This window comes from Barbus barbus, assembly GCF_936440315.1.
Source record: "Barbus barbus genome assembly, chromosome: 16".
In the NCBI taxonomy this organism is placed as follows: domain Eukaryota; kingdom Metazoa; phylum Chordata; class Actinopteri; order Cypriniformes; family Cyprinidae; genus Barbus; species Barbus barbus.
Window position 1 is genome coordinate 4,895,105 of NC_136744.1, and position 21,705 is coordinate 4,916,809.

Below are 21,705 nucleotides of genomic sequence, written 5' to 3' on the forward strand. Positions count from 1 at the left end.
ACTGTGCACAATTCCAAAAAGCCAATCTTCATACTCTAGTAATAACCACCTCTGAAATGTAACTACTAGAGGATCATGTCATCTCTAGTCAAGGGCAGGGAAACACCCCTGGATGGATGACCAGTGTCACCAAAGCCAATGAGGTCTATACTGAAGAAAGCCATCCGTTCATCCCTCGGAAGTATGTGAACTATAATCAGCCATTTTTGCTCATAGTCACTCAGTTCTGGCCACAGACATTTTGAGCCAATCTGGAGCCATTCCTAACCATCCTGGTGCTGCAGCAAAAATCTGATTGGCTGACTAGTCACTATAGATGTGACATCAAAGTCAGCAGACATTTTCCATTTGCAGCTCATTTCATGCTTTTAATGGCCTTCAAGAAAAAAGGGCAGTAGAAAAACATCTATATGCAAAAAATGATAATAAATAAATAAACATTTTGTCAGAATATAGGCTACAGTAATAAGCAGTCAATTCAGAAAAACTGGATTAACTGCATCTACCATGAAAGGCTAGTTGGGCCATGCTAATCAGCTAAAATCTTCACCCCTTTCCAAAAACATAGCTCTATTCTGTTATGTAATGATTTCCCCAATATTATTCTTGTTAAAAATCCTGTTTCATGTGTAAATGAATTGCATTATGGAAGTAAAAAGGGGCCTGCAAAAAGCATTTCATATTGACTTGGAACAAAATTCCCCTCGAGGCAGTGATTCTCCACAACTATAACAGCTAAAATATCATTATCATTAGTTTCCCAGGGATGTAAATAGAAATGACTTTTCTGATGGTTAAACAAATGCAAAGCAATTTGACATTCAAACTTTAATTAGATTATCATCACAAAATGCAGCCAATCAGTAAACAAGAAGCATTCTTCTTCTTATTATTATTATATTATATTATATATGGTATGGCGTGTTTCTGGATTCTAGACACTAAGTTGCTTTCACAAGTCTGATAGCTGCGCTACACAAAGCTGACAGAAAAACTGAAGTAAATAGTAGTTGCTATGGAAACAATACTTCTTCTCATCTAGTCGCATTGGTGTAAACTGGCATGTGTTAGAATGAAGTTTACTTGTCTTGGGTGTGAATCTTTTACTGTGAACAGAACCCCTTTCAAAAATATATCTTCCAGCAACCCCAATGTTGAGAATCCCTGCCTTAAAGGGAGAGTTCACCCAATCCAAGACTTGTGAAGAGATTAGGTTGTTTTATTTGATGAGAAGATATCATTTAGTCTTTTATTCACATATAAACACATGCATAAACAGAGCTCATCACACATTGTAAACATGTAAGCTTGTGCATGTGTTGCTAGAACAAACCTCATGCACCACATGCGCAAATTTGAGCTTTCGTGTTTACCATATGTGATGTGCTCTATGTATGTGTCAATCACTGTTTAGATGCGCATAAAAGCCTAAATTAAACCATATCTCTTCACGAGACTTGGATAAAATCACTTGATTCATATGGATTTATTTAACAATGCATTTATGACTTCCAATGGAGGGACAGAAACCTCTCAGTTTTATTAAAAATATCTTAATTTGTGTTTCGAAGATGAATCAATGTCTTATGGGTTTGTAATGACATGAGGGAGAGAAATTGGTAAAAAGAGAGACATTTTCTTTAAAAGTACTTCCTGTCAACTATGTCAACAAACAATCTATGTATGAATCGGCAAAAAATCCAACACTAATTGTCTCGTAATTGTGATTCCTTAACTCAAATTGCACAAAAAATGCTTTTCATGCAATGTGCATACATGCTCTAGAATAAACAGATGAAAGTGATTGTCTTTTTAATTGTAAGTTTAGTTTAGGGATCAATTCTCACTATTACCTAGTTGCTTATTAGCATGCCTATTATTAATATAAAGGCTGTTTATTAGCTCTTATAAAGCACATATTCTGCATGACCATAATCTACATTATTAATTAGTACCTAAATTTAACAGCTACCTTTCTAACTAATAATAAGCAGCAAATTAGGAGTTAATTTAGGCAAAAGTCCTAGTTAATGGTTTGTTAATGTAAGGTTTTTCCCATTCATATATGTACAAGTATTCAGATTCATATATTCCCATTCAAATAAATATGCATATTCATTCACAGGTATTTCCTTAAACTGTCAGCTCTACAGTGCTGGTTTACCTGGCAGTGCCTTGATGCACACAGAGTCAGAGAGTGTTGAAGCCACGCCGATGCCATTGGTGTTCTCTGTCCGCACACGGAACACATAAGACTCGCCTGTTTCTAGACCCTTGACCTGCATACATTCGAACAATACGTGTGATAAAGCCACAGAGAAACACACTGGTATTCATACTCCCATGTCTAGCTGAAGTAATAGTACAAAATGTCTGAGAATGTGAGTTTGACAGAACAAATCGATACCTTAAGATAGCAGTGGTTGACTGAGCTTTCGTTGACTTTGCTCCAGTTATCCGAGCCTTTCTTGGATTTCTCAACAAAGTATCCAGTGATGGCACTGGCACCGTTGTAGACAGGAGCCTTCCACTCCACCACCGCCGAATCATCCCTTACTTCAGTGAAGGTCATGTCATAGGCTGGACCTACCGAAGCCAAACACAAGGAAATCAAAGTTTTTCTTGCTTTCAATCATGTTTTATATCAATTTTGGCGAATCTCATGAAAATATGTGCAGATGACATTTCAACCTAAAACGAAACAAAGAAAAAGTGTTGTGCCATGTAAAATTCTCATCACTGTAATTAATCTGGATTATTAAATTCTGATTTTCAGATGTAATGTGAAATATAATTTCTTTGGTTTTAGGGTAAAATATAACTGGAACACATTCTTCACAGCTTCCATGAGAATCACATTGGTCTGTATTTTGTGTCTGGTCTTGACTGTTCAATACATGAATGTTGAGAGGCAGAAAGAGGAATATAATCAGGAAATAATGCAGGCCAGATCCGAACAATGGCTTTTTGTGTGAAAACAAGGTAACAAGTTACCAGTGACAAGGTAACATGTTTTAAAACAGGTACTACTAATGTTATTAATACTTCAGTTTTAATGATAGTGATATAGCGGAGTTGTGGCTGGCAGCATATATAACCAATCCAATTTTGTAGCCTTTAAAAGGGTTTTTAACCATGCAAACAAGACATCTTGCCGCAGAGGATCTGTGCCTTTAATAAGAACACAGTAAATCTGCTAAATAACAAGTACCCGTGTAATGTTTGCAAGAGTTGTGGTTTGGAAGTCTCATGCATGAGTGTGTTTTGCACACATAAGACTTTTACTTCCTCTAAAGTGTTCTTAGGGCAGCAAATAAAAAGACCTAAATTCACCATATTCATATCGTGCCAAACATATATGCCTTTATTCTGTGGAAATAAAGAGATACAAGATTCTTCATTGAGTTCTTTTCCACCAACATCAGTTCACTGAGATAAACTCCAAATAGTGCAATGCAATGAATAAGGATGGCCTGTTGGCCCGGGACCAATGTGAGAAAGTTTTGTGCCAGTTTGCTGTCAATTGCCCTTTCAGGCCAGTGCTGCACTGCCAATGAAAATCTTACATTTATTGATCTTGTAAATCCTTTGTTATGCCTTGGAAACTTAAACATTTGGCTTTCTGTGATCTAATCTACATTGCTGATAAAACATGAAGTGAAGTGGTAATACTTTACAATATGGTTCCATAGTTCACATTAATTGATGCATCAACAAACTTTAACTAGCAATGAGCAATACATTTGTTGCAGTATTTATTTTTCTTTCTTAATGTCAGCTAAGAAAATGCGATTATTCAATTGTTAGTTTATGTTAGTTCAAGTCCATTAAATACCAGTTCTGCTCACCAGGATAATAGCTGGTTAACACAGATGAAAAGCAAAAATGCCTTTGTTTTTCATTGTTTTATTTATAGATGTAGATTATAGTGGGGGTAATTTCCAGCTTATTCTACATTTTCTTTTCAGCTGATGGAAGATTCTTTACAATTTCTTCTTTTGTGTTACACAGAACAAACAGCAGCATGCAGGTGTTCATCGACATGAAAATGAGTAAATAGTGATAGAATTTTAGAAGTAAAACTATGTGCACATGTCGCATTACCTGGCTCAGGCATGGTCCAAGCCTCGCATTTGAAGGGAGTACTATGGGTTGAGGCATCACCCAGTCCAATCAAATTAGCTCCATAGACCCTAAACTGATACACTGACCCAGCTGTCAGACCTCCAACCTTCGAAAGGAAAAGTTCATTTTAGTAATAATATTATGCATATTATAAATCAATCAATATAAGCTGATAACATGCACAGGATGCTGCAATACATGGCCACCTTGTGTAGTCTTTCCTTAATGGGTGGGATGTTGACCTCCTTCCATGTCTTCTTGGCCACATTGCATTTGTCAATGTAATAATCAGTGACGTCTGCTCCTCCAGAATGGAGGGGCTGCTTCCAGTTGAGCACCATGGATTCCCCATCACAGTAGAGAAGAGAGACGTCATAAGGGGAAGAAGGCAGCTCTGTGGAGAAGACAGATTGATTTAGCTGGTCCTCCCCATTACTCAATATCTTGGACTGAGAGGAACATGCGCTGGCGTGCAAGCCTCATCTCTGGCTTATACTTATGCACATTTCTGAGAGAAGCGTTGCATCTGGAGGTGTAATACAGGAGGGTGGAATGCATTGGTGTAAGCCTCAAAATATGGCAGTGTTTTCATCAAGAGAATTTAGGGCTTTATTCTGAAACAGCTGCTTTGCTATCTACTGCCTACATAAACAACTGTCTTGTAAAGCAGCATCACAAGCTAAAATAGAACCTAAGGTTTTTTTTTAGTTTTTTAGTTTTTTTAACGGAACAAATACTTTTATCCAGCAACGATGCATTAAACTAATCAAAAGTGATATTTGTATTTCAAATAAGTTCTGTTCTTTTGAACTTTCAGAAAAAAAATTGTATTCCCTTTTCCACATACAGTATGTTATAGACTTTTCATTAAGACCATAAAGAATCATATCAACTTGTGTAAAATGGGCATCCGATGACCACTTTAATGGCTTATTCTATATGACCTTATTCTACATCCCTAATCCTACCCAATACCTAAACTTAACAACTACCTTACTAACTATTAATAAGCAGCTCATTAGGAGTTTATTGAGGGAAAAGTTGTAGTTAATAGTGAATAAGTGTTCCCTATTCTAAAGTGTTACCGAAATATTTTTGAGCACCAAATCGGCATATTAAAATAATTTCTGAAGGGTCACGTGACAGTAAAGACGAGGGTAATAGCTGCTTAAAATTCAGTTTTGGAATAAATTATATTTTAAAATATGTGAAAAACAATAAAACAGCTATTTTAAATTGAAGTAATGATACTTGTTTTACTATATTATTTATCAACTAAATAGATGCCAAAATTTTTAATAGAAGTGTAAATGGAGAGTAAATTAATAAACAAGTAGTTTATTCTTAATCAGACTGAACTACTTATTTTAATTAGACTGAATTTTGATAATTAAATAATTATATTTCTAACCTATTTTTTAGCCATCTTGAACTGAGTTCAAAGCATTATGGGACTGCATTATACACAAAGAATACCACACTACCTTACAATTGACCAAAAACACAGCATCTCCAGGACATGGTGCCGGCGGCAGCTACAATACTACAGCGTGAATAAAAGTTACAGCTTCTTTCATTGTGTATATGTTTGGGCGAGGTTATGCAAATCTTCCCACACCAACATGTTTTAGGAGGGCATGGCAGAGTCTTAACTTTTATAAAGAATATCTCTCTGGGTTTGAGACTTTATCTTTGGAGTGTTACAAGCTGTTTGTGCATAGAAAAGATCTGTAAAGTTGCAAAGATTAGAGGAAAACATGAAATCGCTTCATATGGCCCCTTTAAAAGCAACATGAACATGCTGACAGTCTCCATATCAGAAGTGAAGGGGAAGGGGAAGGGGAAGAGGAAGGGGGAAGTGGTGTTTGGCCAAGTATAGTGACCCATACTGGGAATTTGTGCTCTGCATTTAACCCATCCAAGTGTACACACAGTAGTAAACATACACCCGGAGCAGTGGGCAGCCAAGTGAAGCTATAATGCTAATGGTATGATGAAGGTTGTGGTTGTTGCCCATACAAAAATTGTTATCAGGGTGTTATGACAGAATTTTAGTGCAGTTGCTAGGATGTTTGGAGTTGTTGCTAGGTGCCTACTGGTGCAGGTGAAAAGAGACCACCTTGAATATTCCCATGAAATTCTGGCCCCTGATATGGCTTGGGTCAATGTAAGGCTACATTTTATTTTATTTTATTTTTTACAGTTTTTGACTGGCAAATTCAGTAAATGAAACACTCTCCTCAAGCCACACAAGTTATCAATAATGTTCATAGGAAAAAAAAATATTAGAGATTAGTTATACTTCATCAGAGCTGCTTGATTAAAACATCTAATTCTAACTAATAAATTAATCGAAATAAATCATCTAATTTAATTTCCTAACCACTGTTTTGACTGGCTCTGTACTACAGACAGGCCTGCACTCTTAGGATAAAAAGTTTAATCTTTTGAAGTCTCCGAGTATGGAATTGTCCCCCAGAGTCCAAACAGAGGATTGCTGTTAGCTAAAGTTAAAGACTTACAAAGCAAACAGCTCTACAACTCATCCAGATCTGTTAAAAATAAATGGTCTGCTGGCTGAAATCATTTCTACTTGTTGACTAAGTGTCCCACAGAGATAAGGAAAGAAAAAAAAAACATTCTGACTCATTTGGTATACATTATTAAACCAATTTAGCAAATGCTATGAGGTTTCTATAGTATATATATAGTAATGTAAACAATTTTCATTCAAATGGAATCTTATCAATCTTTTTCTTTTTTTTTTTACAAAGGAAATCATCTTTTCTATTGTTGTTGTGTGGAAACTTTCCTGAGCACTCCTATGAATAAAGATAAATAAAGACCTTTTCCAGCCTGTTGTAAAGTCATTAAAAAGAAGTCTGGTAGGCCATCTCTGGTGGGTGCTTTTCTTTTTGTCATTTGTACACCATGGGTTTATCAATAACAAACGCCTCCTGCTGAAAAACAGCTTTTGAATATGTTTGGCAAGAGGAAAAGGATCAAAATAAATGGTTTCTTGATGGAATATCAAAGGAGACTGGATTGTGAAAGGCAGACTTACTAAGAGCGGCTCTCACAGAAAGAGGGGCCGACTCCTGGGATTCATCGCTGAGACCCAGCTCGTTGATGGCTTGAACACGGAAGACATACGTTTCACCGGTGGTCAGTCCGTGCACAACAAACCTGTGAGAACCCAGTAATGAGGCAGTGAAAGAGGAAGTTTCTAGTTCATTATTTAGGGAATAGCATCCTCAGAAGAGGCATGTCAGCAACACAAACTCCTGATGCAAGCTTTCTGGTTTTCCAGTGGCATTTAATATTGTAATGTGATCACATTTTGTTTTTATGTTTGTCAGTTACCACATTCACAATCATGCACTTTATGGCACTTTTTGCAAATCGGATTTACTTCGGTGTCCCATTACTTTTTTTTTCCAAGCGTAAGAGATACAAATGTAAAATAATGTTAAATATTAAGTTATTGCAAAAATGAAGTAAAATTGTAATTAAAATGTATAACATTTTGTGCTAATTCCTGAACATTTGGAGCTTTTATAGTTTAAGGCTTTAGTGAACGTGACTTGACATACGGCCAAGTATGGTGACCCATACTCGGAATTCGTGCTCTGCATTTAACCCATCCAACGTGCACACACACAGCAGTGAACACACATCCGGAGCAGTGGGCAGCTATTTATGCTGCGGCGCCCGGGGAGCAGTTGGGGGTTCGGTGCCTTGTTCATGGGCACCTCAGTCGTGGTATTGAGGGTGGAGAGAGCGCTGGACATTCACTCCCCCCACCTAAAATCCCTGCCGGCCCGAGACTCGAACCCGCAACCTTTGGATTCCGAATCCAAATCTCTAACCATTAGGCCACGACTTTATTAGGTGGTTACACTTTATTTTGATAGTCCACTTTAGACAGTCTACTAACTATAAGTAACTGTAACTACATGTCAACTAATTCTCATTAATTTGTAACTACATGTCTACTAACTCCCAGTAGGGTAGGTTTAGGGTGAGTAGAATAAGTTGACATATACTTGCAAAGTTTCTCATAGTCAGTATGCGTAATGTGATAATGTGTTATTTAAAGTTATCATCATATAGAGATTAGTGTTCCTGTGAGCTAAATGCTGCTGAATAGCAAATCATTTAATTTGAAAATACCTGAATGGATAAATCCACAGAAAGAATGTACTTTTAATAATGTACTCTTAATAATTGGCTGAATGTCCATACAAAAGATGAATAAGGCAAACTATTTTAAGCAATGTAACTCCTAATTCATCAATATAGTAACACCAAGGGGTACTATACTGCCATACAAAGGCAAAAGACCTTAACTCGCTAGAGTGTGAAACTGAGAAAAATTACTTTAAAGTTTTTTATTTGTCCAGCCAAATTAATTATAGGTAGGACACTGGACATTTGTCAATTAGATGTTTTAGTAATGAAAATGATCTACATTAAAAAATTGTGAGCTCAAACTTGATTTTTACCCCTATTTTGAAGTTAATGTACTCTGCCTTTGCATTATCTGCAAAAAGTGAGATGTCACACCAAGGCAAAAGACAGTAACTTCCACATTATCAATATTTGATTGCTGATCACCATTTACAAAATCATTATAGTAACACCTGTATAACATCTATTGATCATGGGCTATCTCTTATTGGCTATATAATAACTGTATTATTTATTTATTTATGTATTTCTTTTTTTGACCATAACAAGCAGACTAAAAGTTAAACATGTGAGTGGATACCGTTTTGCAACCAATTTATTTGCTATGCTCAGTAACGTAAAAGAATAGCATAATTGCTTATATTTACTTATGAAATAGCCTAACCTAAAAGAACAATTTGTGGATTTATGTGAACGCCAGCAAGCAGGCATGATCAGAAATGCATGTGAATTAAACATCTCCGACGACGTTCAGCGCTATGGATTGATTTTATCGGGTTACAAGAAAAGGTAAGATATGGATTTAATTGTGAACTGTTAGGCTACTGATTTTATGATTGATCAGGCTACATGCATTCAAGTACACATGCATCAAACTAGAAGTGAAAGCCTGGTGAATAATCTGTATTACAAAAAGGGAAAAAAAGAATCTTTAAAGGTCATTCACGATTATGTATTGCTGCCAAGGTGTCTAGTCTTTACAGTGCTTTGTTATATGGAGCTGTTTGGTAGATCGCAATCTAATTTGTTTGTCTACACTGTAATTAAAATGCGGCAGATTTTAATGGACAGTAACAAAAGGCAGAACACCGTAACTTCATTTTGATACGCGGCTAAACAAAGGCAGAACGCCGTAACTCAATTTGAGCATTCCAAACAAAGTGAAATAGCCGTTAATGGTGTTATATGGTGTTCTGCCTTGGTTTCTCCTTGGCTTTTCGAAGTTACAGTTGAGACGACCCATTATTATCTCAGAAAAACAACGAAATTGACTCAAGATAATTATGTACATGATAAAGGATGTCTTGAATGTCCCAAAAATATTAATAACTCAATTTTGACAAAAATCAAAGTTAAGGTCTTTTGTCTTTGCACGGCAGTATAGCATTTTTATCTCAACGCACAATGTGTTTGACCAGTTTTTGCTTCGGTTTTGGATGCCTGGGAACAAGAACAGCTTGTTCACATAGAGTGAGCCCATACCTGGGCTGTGTTTCCGAAAGCCATTGGCACCAATAGCCTCTACGATCTATATAGGCTTACAATGCCTTTGAGAAACACAGCACTGGTCTGTTTGTGGGGCTTGTGATTGGATTAGGTCCGGTTCTTAGATCTTTCACACGAGAATCAATATAATATTGAATAAGGTTAATGAGTTCCTTTGGAGGATGAAAACAGGTTAAATCAGCAACCCTTTTATTTTATTTATTTTTATTTTAAAGTTCTTTAAATGTTACAAATCTTTTCCAGTTTTTCTCAGACCTGAGTTTCAGATGCTTTCGTACCCTATTCATAGGAAGTGCCTCAAATCATTTCACCTAGACTAAGCACATACCTAGTCTGCTTATGGGGCTTGTGATTGGCAGAGGTCCAGTCCTTAGATCCTTTCACACAAGAATCAATGTAATATCCAATCAGGTTATTGGGATCCTTTGGAGGTGCCCACTGGATTAGAACAGACGTGTCTGTCTCTCTGGTTGCAACGACTTGTCCAGGAGCTGAGGGCACACCTGAATGAACACAGAATTTAATTTCAGGGGTGATTTCACAAACCAGTCCAATCAATCCCTTGACGACCTATCATGCATGAATTAGTTCCACTACAGAAAGGCAGATAAAAAATCATTACTGCCTTAATGACAACATCAAAGTCAGAGCAAACTTCAAAGATCTATATGCCATTTCATATGCATTTCAACATATCAATATCTTAAGTGAATACATCAGAGGCACTGTGCCCTCTGTGACATGCTTTTTTAGGGCATTTACCCTTCAGCTGCAGGGTTGTTACAGTGTCAGTGGGCTCAGAAGGCTCGCTGACGCCGTACATATTAGCGGACACCACACGGAACTGATAGTCCTTTCCCTCTAGCAGGTCGAAGACGGCATAGCGAGGAGATCTGATGGGTACTTTAGTGTTCACTCTCTGCCAGGATCCAGCTCCGACCTGAAGCTATTAAAGTCCAGAATGAATAATAACACACTATTACACAAATATGTGACCCTGGACCACAAAAGCAGTCATAAGGGTCAATTTAAGCTTTCCATTGATGTATGGTTTGTTAGGATAGGACAATATTTGGCCGATATACAACTATTTGAAAATCTGGAATCTGAGGGTGCAAAAATGCATATTACTAATCAAAAATTAAGTTTTTATATATTTACAGAAGGAAATTTACAAAATATCTTCTTGGAACATGAACATAAAAGGCATAAAAGAAAAATTGATAATTTCGAACTATTCAATGTATTTTTGGCTATTGCTACAAATATACCCCAGCGACTTAAGACTGGTTTTGTGCTCCAGGGACACATATATTGTGTGAGAAGTGATAATGACTGCTTTAACCTCTCACAAGAAACAACAACAACAACGGTTGTCTCTTCTAGACAGTAATTAAATTAATTAAATAAAGATTGACAATGGATTTGTCACATTGCCAAAGTCTGCAATCACAACACATTTATTTTTGTTTTTATTTTTAGAAGGAACATCTGAGACAACTGAGAACTGAAATAAATGAGAACTCTGTTAATTTAATATTGGGACAACAGATTAAATAAAATTACAGAAAATTTACTTTGATTGCATATTTACATAACCTATTACAGCTATTCATAATTCATTACAGCTATTATAATACATAACCTATTATAGCTACTCAAGTCAAATAAACATGTAGCATTTGAGACAATTAGACAGCCCAAAACAAAAACAAAATTACATTTGCAACCCTTCAGTGCAGCACACAACTTGCCTGACTATTATTATTGCATTAATAATAATAATATTAATATGCTTGTACTGTAATTTTTAGTTATTGTCAAAAAGCACGAATAATACAAAAACTAAAAAAGGGACTTAGATATCAGTTATTGTAAAACTACAAAAAAAAGGACATTGTTAAAAATATGTATTAGTTTTAAAGTATACAATTAAAATAACAATACCAGTCAAATATCTATCTCTGAGCTACGAAAGATTAACTTCTGATAAATAAATTGTTCCTGTGGGCTGTACTGCTTCATTTAATGCAAAAAATAAAATAAAGTAAAACTGATTTAAAAAATATTCTCATTAAATATTCTTACACTGTAGGTGTTTTTAATGGTGACAAAAAGGTGATAAAAGAAGAAAAGTAAACTGCTGAAATAAAGTTTGTGACCATTTGGCTGGGTTAACGTCTGGCAGTGAGCTGAAACTAACCTTCTCAATGTAATACCACATGGGGGCTTTGCTATGGTAGACTGGAGGGACCCAACTGAGCACAACATATGTTCGGTCCGTCTCTGAAGCACAGACTTTAGAGGGAGGTCCCGGAGCTTTTCCCTCGGCTGCAGGCAAAGCACATCAAACAGAATTACTGTTTCTACCCTGAACACATAGACACACTCCAATACACACACACTCACACACACTTACACACACACTAGGAAATATCCTAGCAATTTCGCTAGCTTTAAAAGCAACTTTAATATTATGGACTGATATGCGAATATCATCTTTGCTGCCGCCACCGCTTTATATATATATACACACATACACATATGCATGCATATGGGTGACACTGGTTGATGTGTTCATTTCAACTTGAAAAAGAACCACAGATGTTTGTACGTTCCCTTCCTGATGGAATTCTCATCAAAAACTAATCAGTACCTCTCAGAAGAGAACCAATTATGGGCTAGATAATTATTGCTAATTTTGAAAGCAAAAAGCATGAAAGAATAGGGGAGAAAAGCACTAGCTGCTGTCATCTAATACATAATACAAATACAAAGACACGCAAACTTGATTGAGTGACAAAAGGAAGAATATTTTAAGGCAGCTCCACCCAACAATATGTAAGGATGCTTTTTGGGCTCTTGAAGGTCACTGAAGGACAGGAACATATCCGTTGGACCGTCCAATGACAGAAAGCAACTGGGCCAAAGCCGTATACATGCATTGGTCACTATAATGCAGTAGCCATTAATGATCATGTGATCGTGCATTTATTGTCAAAAAATGAATGCATTTTGAATGTATAAATAATAAATGCAGAGTTCTGATTGTGATTCTGATTATATTGACAGTCCTGCTCAAAGTGCTATTCTTTTTAGGCAAACAACACCATTTTACTTATTATTATTATTTTACTCAACAGAAAGTGATTTATACTCTATTAAATATTTTAGAACTTGCCATATGTCAGTCCTTGTCTTGTGTTTCCCCTCCTCCCGTGCCCATATTTGGCCTTCCTGTTCCTGTCCTCGTTTGTCTTCATTAGTTTAATTAGTCCCTAGCCCTATGTTTGATTAGTCCACACCTGTTCCTTATTTCCCTGTGTTTATAAGCCCTGTGTTTCCTAGCCCCTGTGTCCGGTCTTAACGTCATTTGTGTTCGTCTCTCCCCATGCTCCTCGTCTCACCAATAAAAGGATTATTGGTACTCCTACGTCTCCTCGCTCCTTGTCTCCCGAGAGGGAACGTGACACCATAACTTCCCATTATTATTTTTTTTGTATTATTATAGAAATGGCCAAGACTTTACCACTCTTTTTAAAGATTTTATAAATTTCCATGGTTTTGACATGCATTAAAATGAAAATTCACAATTTTTCAGTAAATTAAAAATATTAAAAATAAATAACTATAAAGTACCTTCAAGGTCATCATAGTAAGTCACAACGTCAAGTCGTCCACCAAGTTTTGTGGCTGTTGAAACAAACAGCAGTACATAAAAGGCATTATTAACACATTCAGAGTTGATCACTAAATGTAACTTCATGAGGACTTAGTTTTGCTCACCATGAAGTCTCTCAAACTCTGTAGGGTCCAGAGAGGCAATTGGCTCAGACATCCTGGAGGGTCTACCAATGCCGCGAGAGTTGACGGCACGCACGCGAAAGTAATAAGAGTGTCCTTCAAACAGGCCCTGCACAGGATACTTGCAGATCTTTACAGGGGAGTCATTACACTGAACCCAGTTCTCTGTTCCAACTTCACATCTGCCCAATAAGAGTGAAAGAATAAACATGAACAACAATGAATATGGACAGTAATCAAGACTATCCTATCATTACTTCCACGCTGCTGTGTAAGAGTGAAAATTACAGCCCACTTTTACATTCCGAGGAGATGATATGAGCTAAGGAGCGTTCATACGTAATTGCAGATCCATGCATCACTTAACAGTCTGATTACCGTCCGACGAGTAAATTTCAGCTCGATACTAATGCAGCTCAAAGTGACAGGGAACAAAATAATCACTGCATCTATTAGCATATGCAAAGCATGTTTCTGGCAAAAATATGTGTTGGTAAGCAATTTTCTAAGTAGCCTATATTGGAAGAGAAAACAAACTGTCTTTTGTATTACAAAGAACCTACAATTAAGCAACTTTAATATAACACTTAAAGCAGTTAAACTGTAGACATTGTGCACATGTTTTCTTAATCAACAAAAGCTGAATTTATTTTAAAGGAACATAGCACAAGCACAGTTCTCAAGCGATACATTCCATAAGAGGAAGTTTAAGTTTTAAACAACAAAACAGAATACAGGGGGAAAGCAACTGAGAAATGACACTATCCTTTTTGGGTCCACAAACAGCAATTTGCAGGGCGCTATGATTTGCGTGATGCGTCATAAAAATTTACTGAATAACGCAAAATGTCAAATTTTGGATGTATACAAAGTAAGTCAGTGCAAAATACAATATGGACTAGTGTCTGTAAATATTAAGCTGCAAAAATACCATTTAAAAATGAATCCTGCATGTTCTGCGTGTCTCTGTGAATGAAGGGTGCAAACGCGCGGTTTCGTTTGCTACTGAATCACGCGTGAGCTTTAGAACTGCTCTGAGAGTCACTTTATGAGCATTTTACAGTTTTTTTTAAATAAATCTATCGACATATCATATACAAACAGAAACCTAAAGGTAAAAGAACCCGTCAAAATAAAAGTTCGGTTTAACTTGCAGAAACGGTGACAGAAATATTCCTTAATGTAATGCAGTGGTTCTCAAAGTGTGGGGCGTGGGGGGGGGCGCACGGGTACTGCAGGGGGGGCGCGGGCCATCAGCAGAAAAAGAAACGAAATAAAGAGAATGAAAGGAAAACAGAATTTGGTAAAAAATAACTATTAATAAATATAAATATTTTTGTTAAACTTGTAATAAATTGCTGTTTAATATTGTAAGTTTCATAATTTCAATTAATTAGACATGCTTTCACAAAAGTGGAAAGTGAAAAAAAAAAAAACGTAATTTGGGAAAAAATTAAATGTATTTCATAAGGCCCTAAATTTGCGACAAGGCAAATATAGGAGGGGTCGATCAAACATATGTTCTGTATCAACCGGCCCTTACTATAAACAGCCATTTCAAATTAGTACTTTACTGGTGATATTACAACAACTCATCCTGGGCAATAGAAAAAATAGAGCCCAATATTTCAACATCCAACATCCCTTTCAATTTACGGACTAGTTTCTGTGGGTGGCTAGTTAAGTGCATCGGGCACATTATGATAACATTTGTCAATCAGGTAGATTCTATAATAATCCTCATTTGCATAGAAAGACGGCCTATTTGCAAAGAAAAGACTGACAGTGACTTTGTTTAAATACTCTCAGTAGGTTGTTCTAGCGCATTTAGCACCTGGTTAAAATGGATTGCAGGTGGAATGTGGATAAGATGAACGGTTCTGCAATGAAACACTGCACGCTAAGCTAGTTCAAGTGTTATTCACATAGTAAATTCATGTTGTGCAGTTCAAAAATGTATTGTGACAAACCAGTTAATGAAAAGCTACTGAAAACTGGCTCAGAAAAGTGAAGTCCAGCATAGAGTCGAGCAGATATTTGACATTTTCTTATCTAATGCAATGACATTTTAAAGTGTCCAGATACTTTTTGGGGCCACTGTATCAAACAACTTGCATAAATTTATTCCATAAAATAACTCCCACAGGGAAGACACCTTAGTCAGCGCAGTCACCTGTCAACAAAGTATCCAATGATAGGGCCTTCAGTGGTGGTGTTAGGAGGTTTCCAGGACACAATGACATAATCTCTATTTGCATCATGGATCTTAATGTCCATTGGGGCTCCGGGAGCTTGAGGAACTGGAGGTGGACCATCTGCCAAGAAAAAAATGATGACTCCTACACACCACTGATTCACTGAGGACATCACTCCGAAACAGATGTATGTGCTTTATGAGATGAATTATGCTAATCCAGACCTTTAAAGGCCAGCAAAAGAATCACATAAGATTTTCAACAAGCTTTGGAGAAGTTCACAACTCTTTACCATCAACGAAGACGTAAGCCCTGTGGACCGCATCGCCTCCCTTGGTCACCATGCGGAGGGTGTAAAGACCCTCATCATCCTTAGCGAGCTGAGTAAGCGTGAGCTTGGCAACACCTCCGCCAGACTCCATTTTCACCCACCTAGACTCTTTCAGGAGGTGTTCTGGAGGGCCCAAAAAACAACATAGGGTATCAGAGGAGAGAAAATGACACATTTCTTTTGCAGAATAGACTGCAGATCTGGAAAGTGTAATCTGATGATTCAGGAAATGAGATTGGAGTGAAATGAGTCACAAACTACAAATGGACATAAAAAGTCATTTTGTTCTCTACACGACTCGACTGCAAAACAAACACCTACAGAACAACCGGAAAATTAATACATGACCAGCGGTGAATGCCACAATAAATAAATGATGTCATTTGTCATTAGCACAGTACAGTATATAGCAATATGAAATACAGTATTTAATATAAAATTATTTAAAATAAAAATAATTATTTATGCATTTCTGGAGGTAAAATACACTGCAAATGTAGAACAAATATTAATATAACAATAAATAGCTATAATTTCCTAAATATATTTTATTACAATTAGTGCTGGACACTAATCGCGATAAATCTATCCAAAATAAAAGTGTGGATAATATATGTGTGTGTACTGTGTATATCTATTATGTATATATAAATAAACACACATGTATGCTGTGTTTATATATTAAATATAATATAAAGTATATTAATATAAATATATACATGTAAATATTTACTGTATGTGTGTGTTTTTATTTATACATAATAAATATATGTATACAGTGCACACACATATATTATATAAACAAAAACGTTTATTTTAGATGTCATCAATCGCGATTATTTGTTGCGCAGCACTAATTAAAATATTTGAATACATGAAAAATTCCACTTTTGTGAACTTCCATTACATTTTGAGTGATGACTGACACAAATCATGAAATAAAAGTAATGATTCTTAACACTGTCATACGCACACGTCCCAAGACAATGAAGGATTGTGAAACTACTCTAATGGCTAAATGAAAAGCATTTGAAATTAATTGCAGTATTTACATTGTTGCATATAGGCAAAATGCGTCATTTCTGCATCATTTGCAGCATAAAATGGAATTGCAATCTGTTTGTTTGAGTAGCCATCATAAAACACTAGCTTTGTGCATTTGGGGCAGGACATCTGTTACCAACAGATAATAGGGGATTGAAAACAGTCCTTTTTTCCTATTCTTTTTGGTGCAAAAAATACTGTCCATTTCATATTCAGCAGCTACTGTAAATCTTGTAGTCATATGTAATCCATGAATTATTTTGTGAATATGTAATGCATGCATTTCTCTGTGTTCCAAAGTTCAAGTTGATGGTGAACTCGAATTCGTATCATGTGACCAATAGAAGATCGGTATGTCACAGCATGACCTCGTAGCTGAATTAAAAGAACATACATTTAAAACTGCAGGAAAGTGGGGTGGCTTGTACGTTTTTGCATATTGTTTTTATTATTGTTGGTTATTTGTTGAATTTAGATGCTGCAGAGCGTGACGTCATATCACGACCGTTGCAGCATCACATGCTCAAAGTCTAGTATGACCACAGCTTTATTAACAATAACTGCACATGCATACAAAACCGTATTTGTGTTAGCCTTTATTGGACACTTCCTACCATTTCTGTACCACATCGCCTCAGGCTGCAGGTTAGCCAGGTTGGGGTTAATGGTCATCTTGCAGGTCAAAGTGGCCTTCTCGTTTTCTTTTCCAAAGGTCACGTCAAACGCCTCAGTGAAGGTGATGTTAATCTTCGTGTACTTGATCTCAGGTAAAATGGGATCTGAGAAACACCAAAACAGTTCCAGTCGTTCATGACTTGTTTTTAAATCCTACCAGATATTCTAATGAATAGAGGCTTTCACACTTACACTGGTAAGGCATCCAGGAAAAAGGAGTGGACGTTTCTTCCTCTTTGCATCCTATGAAGTCGACACAAAAATAAAGTATGACTTTGTAAAGAAAAGGATTCATAGTTTAAATTTGGTTCTCCAGCAAATGTATCTCACTTAGCTATGCTTAGATTCCAGAAAACAGGAGAAAAAGTCTTACTCTTCACAATGATGGAGGCCTGGGAGGAGGCTTGTCCATGCGTGTTTGAGGCTACAGCCGTGTACATCGCAGTGTCATCAGTTGCACACCTACGAAAGCACGCAAAACTCATTCACAGGTGTCTACAACTTCAATCAATACATGGCTGGATCGCAACACCGCTTCACCCACTCCACTAATTAATCAGTCAATAAATAATCAACATGATTGCTATTTGATTGGATATATGCCACAGTCATTTCCTAATTGACATTTGGAAAGCACATAAAGTGCTTCCCCCATCATGATGGATAAATTGGCAGTTAACTAATGCTCTAATGTCAAGAGGATAATTGCTCCAAACTAAATGCTAATGTAGACCAGCGCCTGTTTTCGGAACGTGTTCAACACAGGAGTCTCTGAGGCTTGAATAGCAAACACGAGACAAGAAAATGAGAAGACTGTAATGTGACCTTCAGAGTGACCGTACTATATTAGAGCCTGCTCCCCTGGCCCCTGCGGTCTTGAGGAGAACGGCTGTGTGTCAAAAAGTGAAAGGTTTGGCCATTTTAGATGAAATGCGGAACGCCCAGCTTCACCTGTGAGGCTTGGGCTCTGAATGCAAGAAGCCGTCAGGAATGTGACATAAGGGCCAGGGTGAGGTTTTGTGGGACTGACAGGGTGACAGCAGGGAAAGTCATCTCTCTGTAAGGCGCCGGAGTGTCAGATGACACCAAACTCAGCACTCTTGACATTAACAGCTGACAGGAGCTCAAGACGTAGGCGGCGCACCGAACGGTCCTGGACTAAATTGGAAAAGTTCACATGCAATCCCAGTGACGTGACTTCCTTTTGTGGAAATTCACTTGTTAGTTACATTTTATTGTGTTTTAGAGGGTGAATCACATGAAATCTATCAAGAGCTTGTCCTTTGGGGACTCGCTGCACCCCAAAATATTTTGGGATTATTAATATGTATGAGAATATTAATGTCATTACTGTAAACAAATCATGCCTTATTTTAACTGGGAATTATTTGCTCATTATTTATGTATTTGCTATACTCCCTTTAATTTAATTAGCTGATTTATATAAAATAAAGATAATAACCAAAGTAAAACTTTCAGGCGCATTATGAGTTTAGGGGGATTTTAATTTATTTATTTTACCTAGTTTTGAAGCTATAATAATATCTTCACAATGCAAAATCTAAACAAAGCCTATGATCTACATGCAGATTTATTTATATATTGTAGGTGAAATGTAACCTGGACATGTTTTTTTTTCTCTCTCTCATATTCCTGCTAGACAAAATGTTCTCCAAAGTTTAATATCTTGTAAGTCTCTATTTTGAAAGTTCCCTGCTTTCTGTGGCCAGTTAATAACTAGGAAGTGAGCATGTAATGCGCACTCAACCTGAGTCGTGTCACTCATTCTGTTCAATCCAGATCATCAGTAAACCACATTCTGTCATTGCATCACTAAAAAGTCCAAAAAGTACACAAAAAAAGTTCAAATTACTTGAGGATGGAGAGGGTATGGAATCCAGCATTGCTCTCCACAAAGTACTTTCCAGAAGAAATGTCCAAGATGACATCATCCTTGAACCTGTAGAATATTTATGGTATAATAACAATAGATCCTCTTGGATCCAAATATTATGGAATGTTTGATGCATTTACAAAAACCTAAAGTTAAAGTGAAACTGTATAACACCAGAATAGATCTAATGTACAGGAAGCATGGCAGGCCTGTTTGTGTGCCGAATCCTCACCATTTGATATGTGGGGTGGGATATCCCTCCACAGTGCAGAACAGTTTAATAGCACTGTTTTCATACACTGTATGGGACCTCAGTCGAACCACAAACTTGGGGCCCCTGATCATGGACTCCTCACGGATGTATTTCTCAGGCATCTTCTTCTCCACCTGATGAAAGGAGACAAACAATTTATTGAGCTGTTGGATCATAAGAAGTTATCACGAAAAAATATATGTCCCAAGATAGAGCCAGTCCTATTTAACCTTTGTTTCACTCGGCCTATTACAGGTAACAGCAAAAGTCTTTAAAGTACATTAAAATACAGGTTGACTAATGAAAATACTATAACAAAAACATGTCCAAAAAAAAGGAAAGGAATGATTGTTTAAATGGCTTTACCACTCCCTGGATTCTCTTCTGTGTTCGGAATTGATATTTCACCTCTTCTGCAGCAGAGCTAAAAACACACACATTTCAACACACTCTCAAAAAAGGTACAAAACTGCCACTGGGACAGGACCCTAAGGTACAAAAGTTAAAAGTTACATTTTGTACCTCTAAATGGTACATATTAGTACTGTAAAAATATGTTTTAGTGCTTAAAATACACACATATTAGTACCTTTTAAAAGAGCACCGCCTCAGTGACTGAGTTTTGTACCTTTTTTTCTAAAAGTGTATAATAAAATGAAAATAGTATGCTCAAAGCATTATTCTATACAGCCAGAATGAGAGAAACAGAGATCAGGATTCATCAACGCTCCATGTCATCTCAGGTTAATAATCGGTTTATTCATTTTGAAATGCATTCAAACATTTTAAAGCATATCATAATTCATGCATTTCAAGCAACACAGTCTTAAATGGAAAGAAAAAAAAATTGATATTAGATCATCTTTACCCATGGTTCACATGAATTAGCAATTAGAGGTTTTAACCTAAAAAAAAAAAAAAGAGTACTGACCTTTTGACCCCTCAGACGGCAAACAAAAAGTAGCACTATATATCTAATTTTGATAATAGTTTTAGGGTATATTATATAATTAATTTTAATGGACAAAAATAACTATAATTTCCATACCACGTTCTTATTCTTAACCAAATGTCAAAGCTTATATTATATTTTAAATGTATTATTATTCCCAGGTGGTATCTGGGTATTTGGGGCAGTATGTGTCCATAAAATATCAACCATAAAATACCTCTGGCCCTGTAACTGATCACCATTTCTTTTCAGTTCTTCAGCATTTTAATCACCTTTCAGTTGAGTTTAAATGGTCCTGCAGTGTGATAAATGTAGCCTGTGGTCTCTCTCTCACTAATATGAGGTGACATAAGCCACATGCATAATTAGAAAAGAGTATTACATGGAGTATAGCGTGTCACACTGCAGGCCATTTCAACTTCCAAGTATTTCACGTCAGCTACCCAGAGGACAGTAGCGACATGAAGGGATCAGTTATAGTTCAGCTACTGTAGGTAACAGGGTGTATTAGCAGAGCTCCAACAATGTTATTATATGTTATACATGATGTTACTATTTTACTATAAGTAGTTTTAGTAGTCATGATTAGCTGCGGTGATTCATTAAGCTTGAACTTGCTGCTGTATTTTATTTATTTTTTTTACCTTACCTGGAGTATTCCCGAACAACACATTTAGACTCAGTATTGAGGTATTCTTGACTGAAATGCTTGTGTCTGGTAACAACTGCAGCCAT

At 36.6% G+C, this 21,705-nt stretch overlaps 1 protein-coding gene across 1 annotated transcript in view; it reads right to left on the reverse strand.

Annotated features, from left to right (window-relative positions):
* The window catches only part of LOC306882152 (myomesin-2-like), a gene marked incomplete at its 5' end in the record, with an annotated part of 41,168 nt that extends 19,463 nt beyond the window's left edge, over window positions 1–21,705 (reverse strand). The window contains 19 exons of the mRNA XM_079436634.1: window positions 2,165–2,279; window positions 2,408–2,586; window positions 4,105–4,231; window positions 4,332–4,519; window positions 7,190–7,311; window positions 10,151–10,325; window positions 10,585–10,768; window positions 12,026–12,153; window positions 13,462–13,515; window positions 13,609–13,808; window positions 15,800–15,941; window positions 16,114–16,275; window positions 17,811–17,975; window positions 18,064–18,114; window positions 18,245–18,333; window positions 19,745–19,831; window positions 19,998–20,152; window positions 20,385–20,442; window positions 21,620–21,705. Coding sequence (XP_079292760.1) covers window positions 2,165–2,279; window positions 2,408–2,586; window positions 4,105–4,231; window positions 4,332–4,519; window positions 7,190–7,311; window positions 10,151–10,325; window positions 10,585–10,768; window positions 12,026–12,153; window positions 13,462–13,515; window positions 13,609–13,808; window positions 15,800–15,941; window positions 16,114–16,275; window positions 17,811–17,975; window positions 18,064–18,114; window positions 18,245–18,333; window positions 19,745–19,831; window positions 19,998–20,152; window positions 20,385–20,442; window positions 21,620–21,705 — 2,467 coding nt within the window. The remainder of the gene's footprint in view (window positions 1–2,164; window positions 2,280–2,407; window positions 2,587–4,104; window positions 4,232–4,331; window positions 4,520–7,189; window positions 7,312–10,150; window positions 10,326–10,584; window positions 10,769–12,025; window positions 12,154–13,461; window positions 13,516–13,608; window positions 13,809–15,799; window positions 15,942–16,113; window positions 16,276–17,810; window positions 17,976–18,063; window positions 18,115–18,244; window positions 18,334–19,744; window positions 19,832–19,997; window positions 20,153–20,384; window positions 20,443–21,619) is intronic.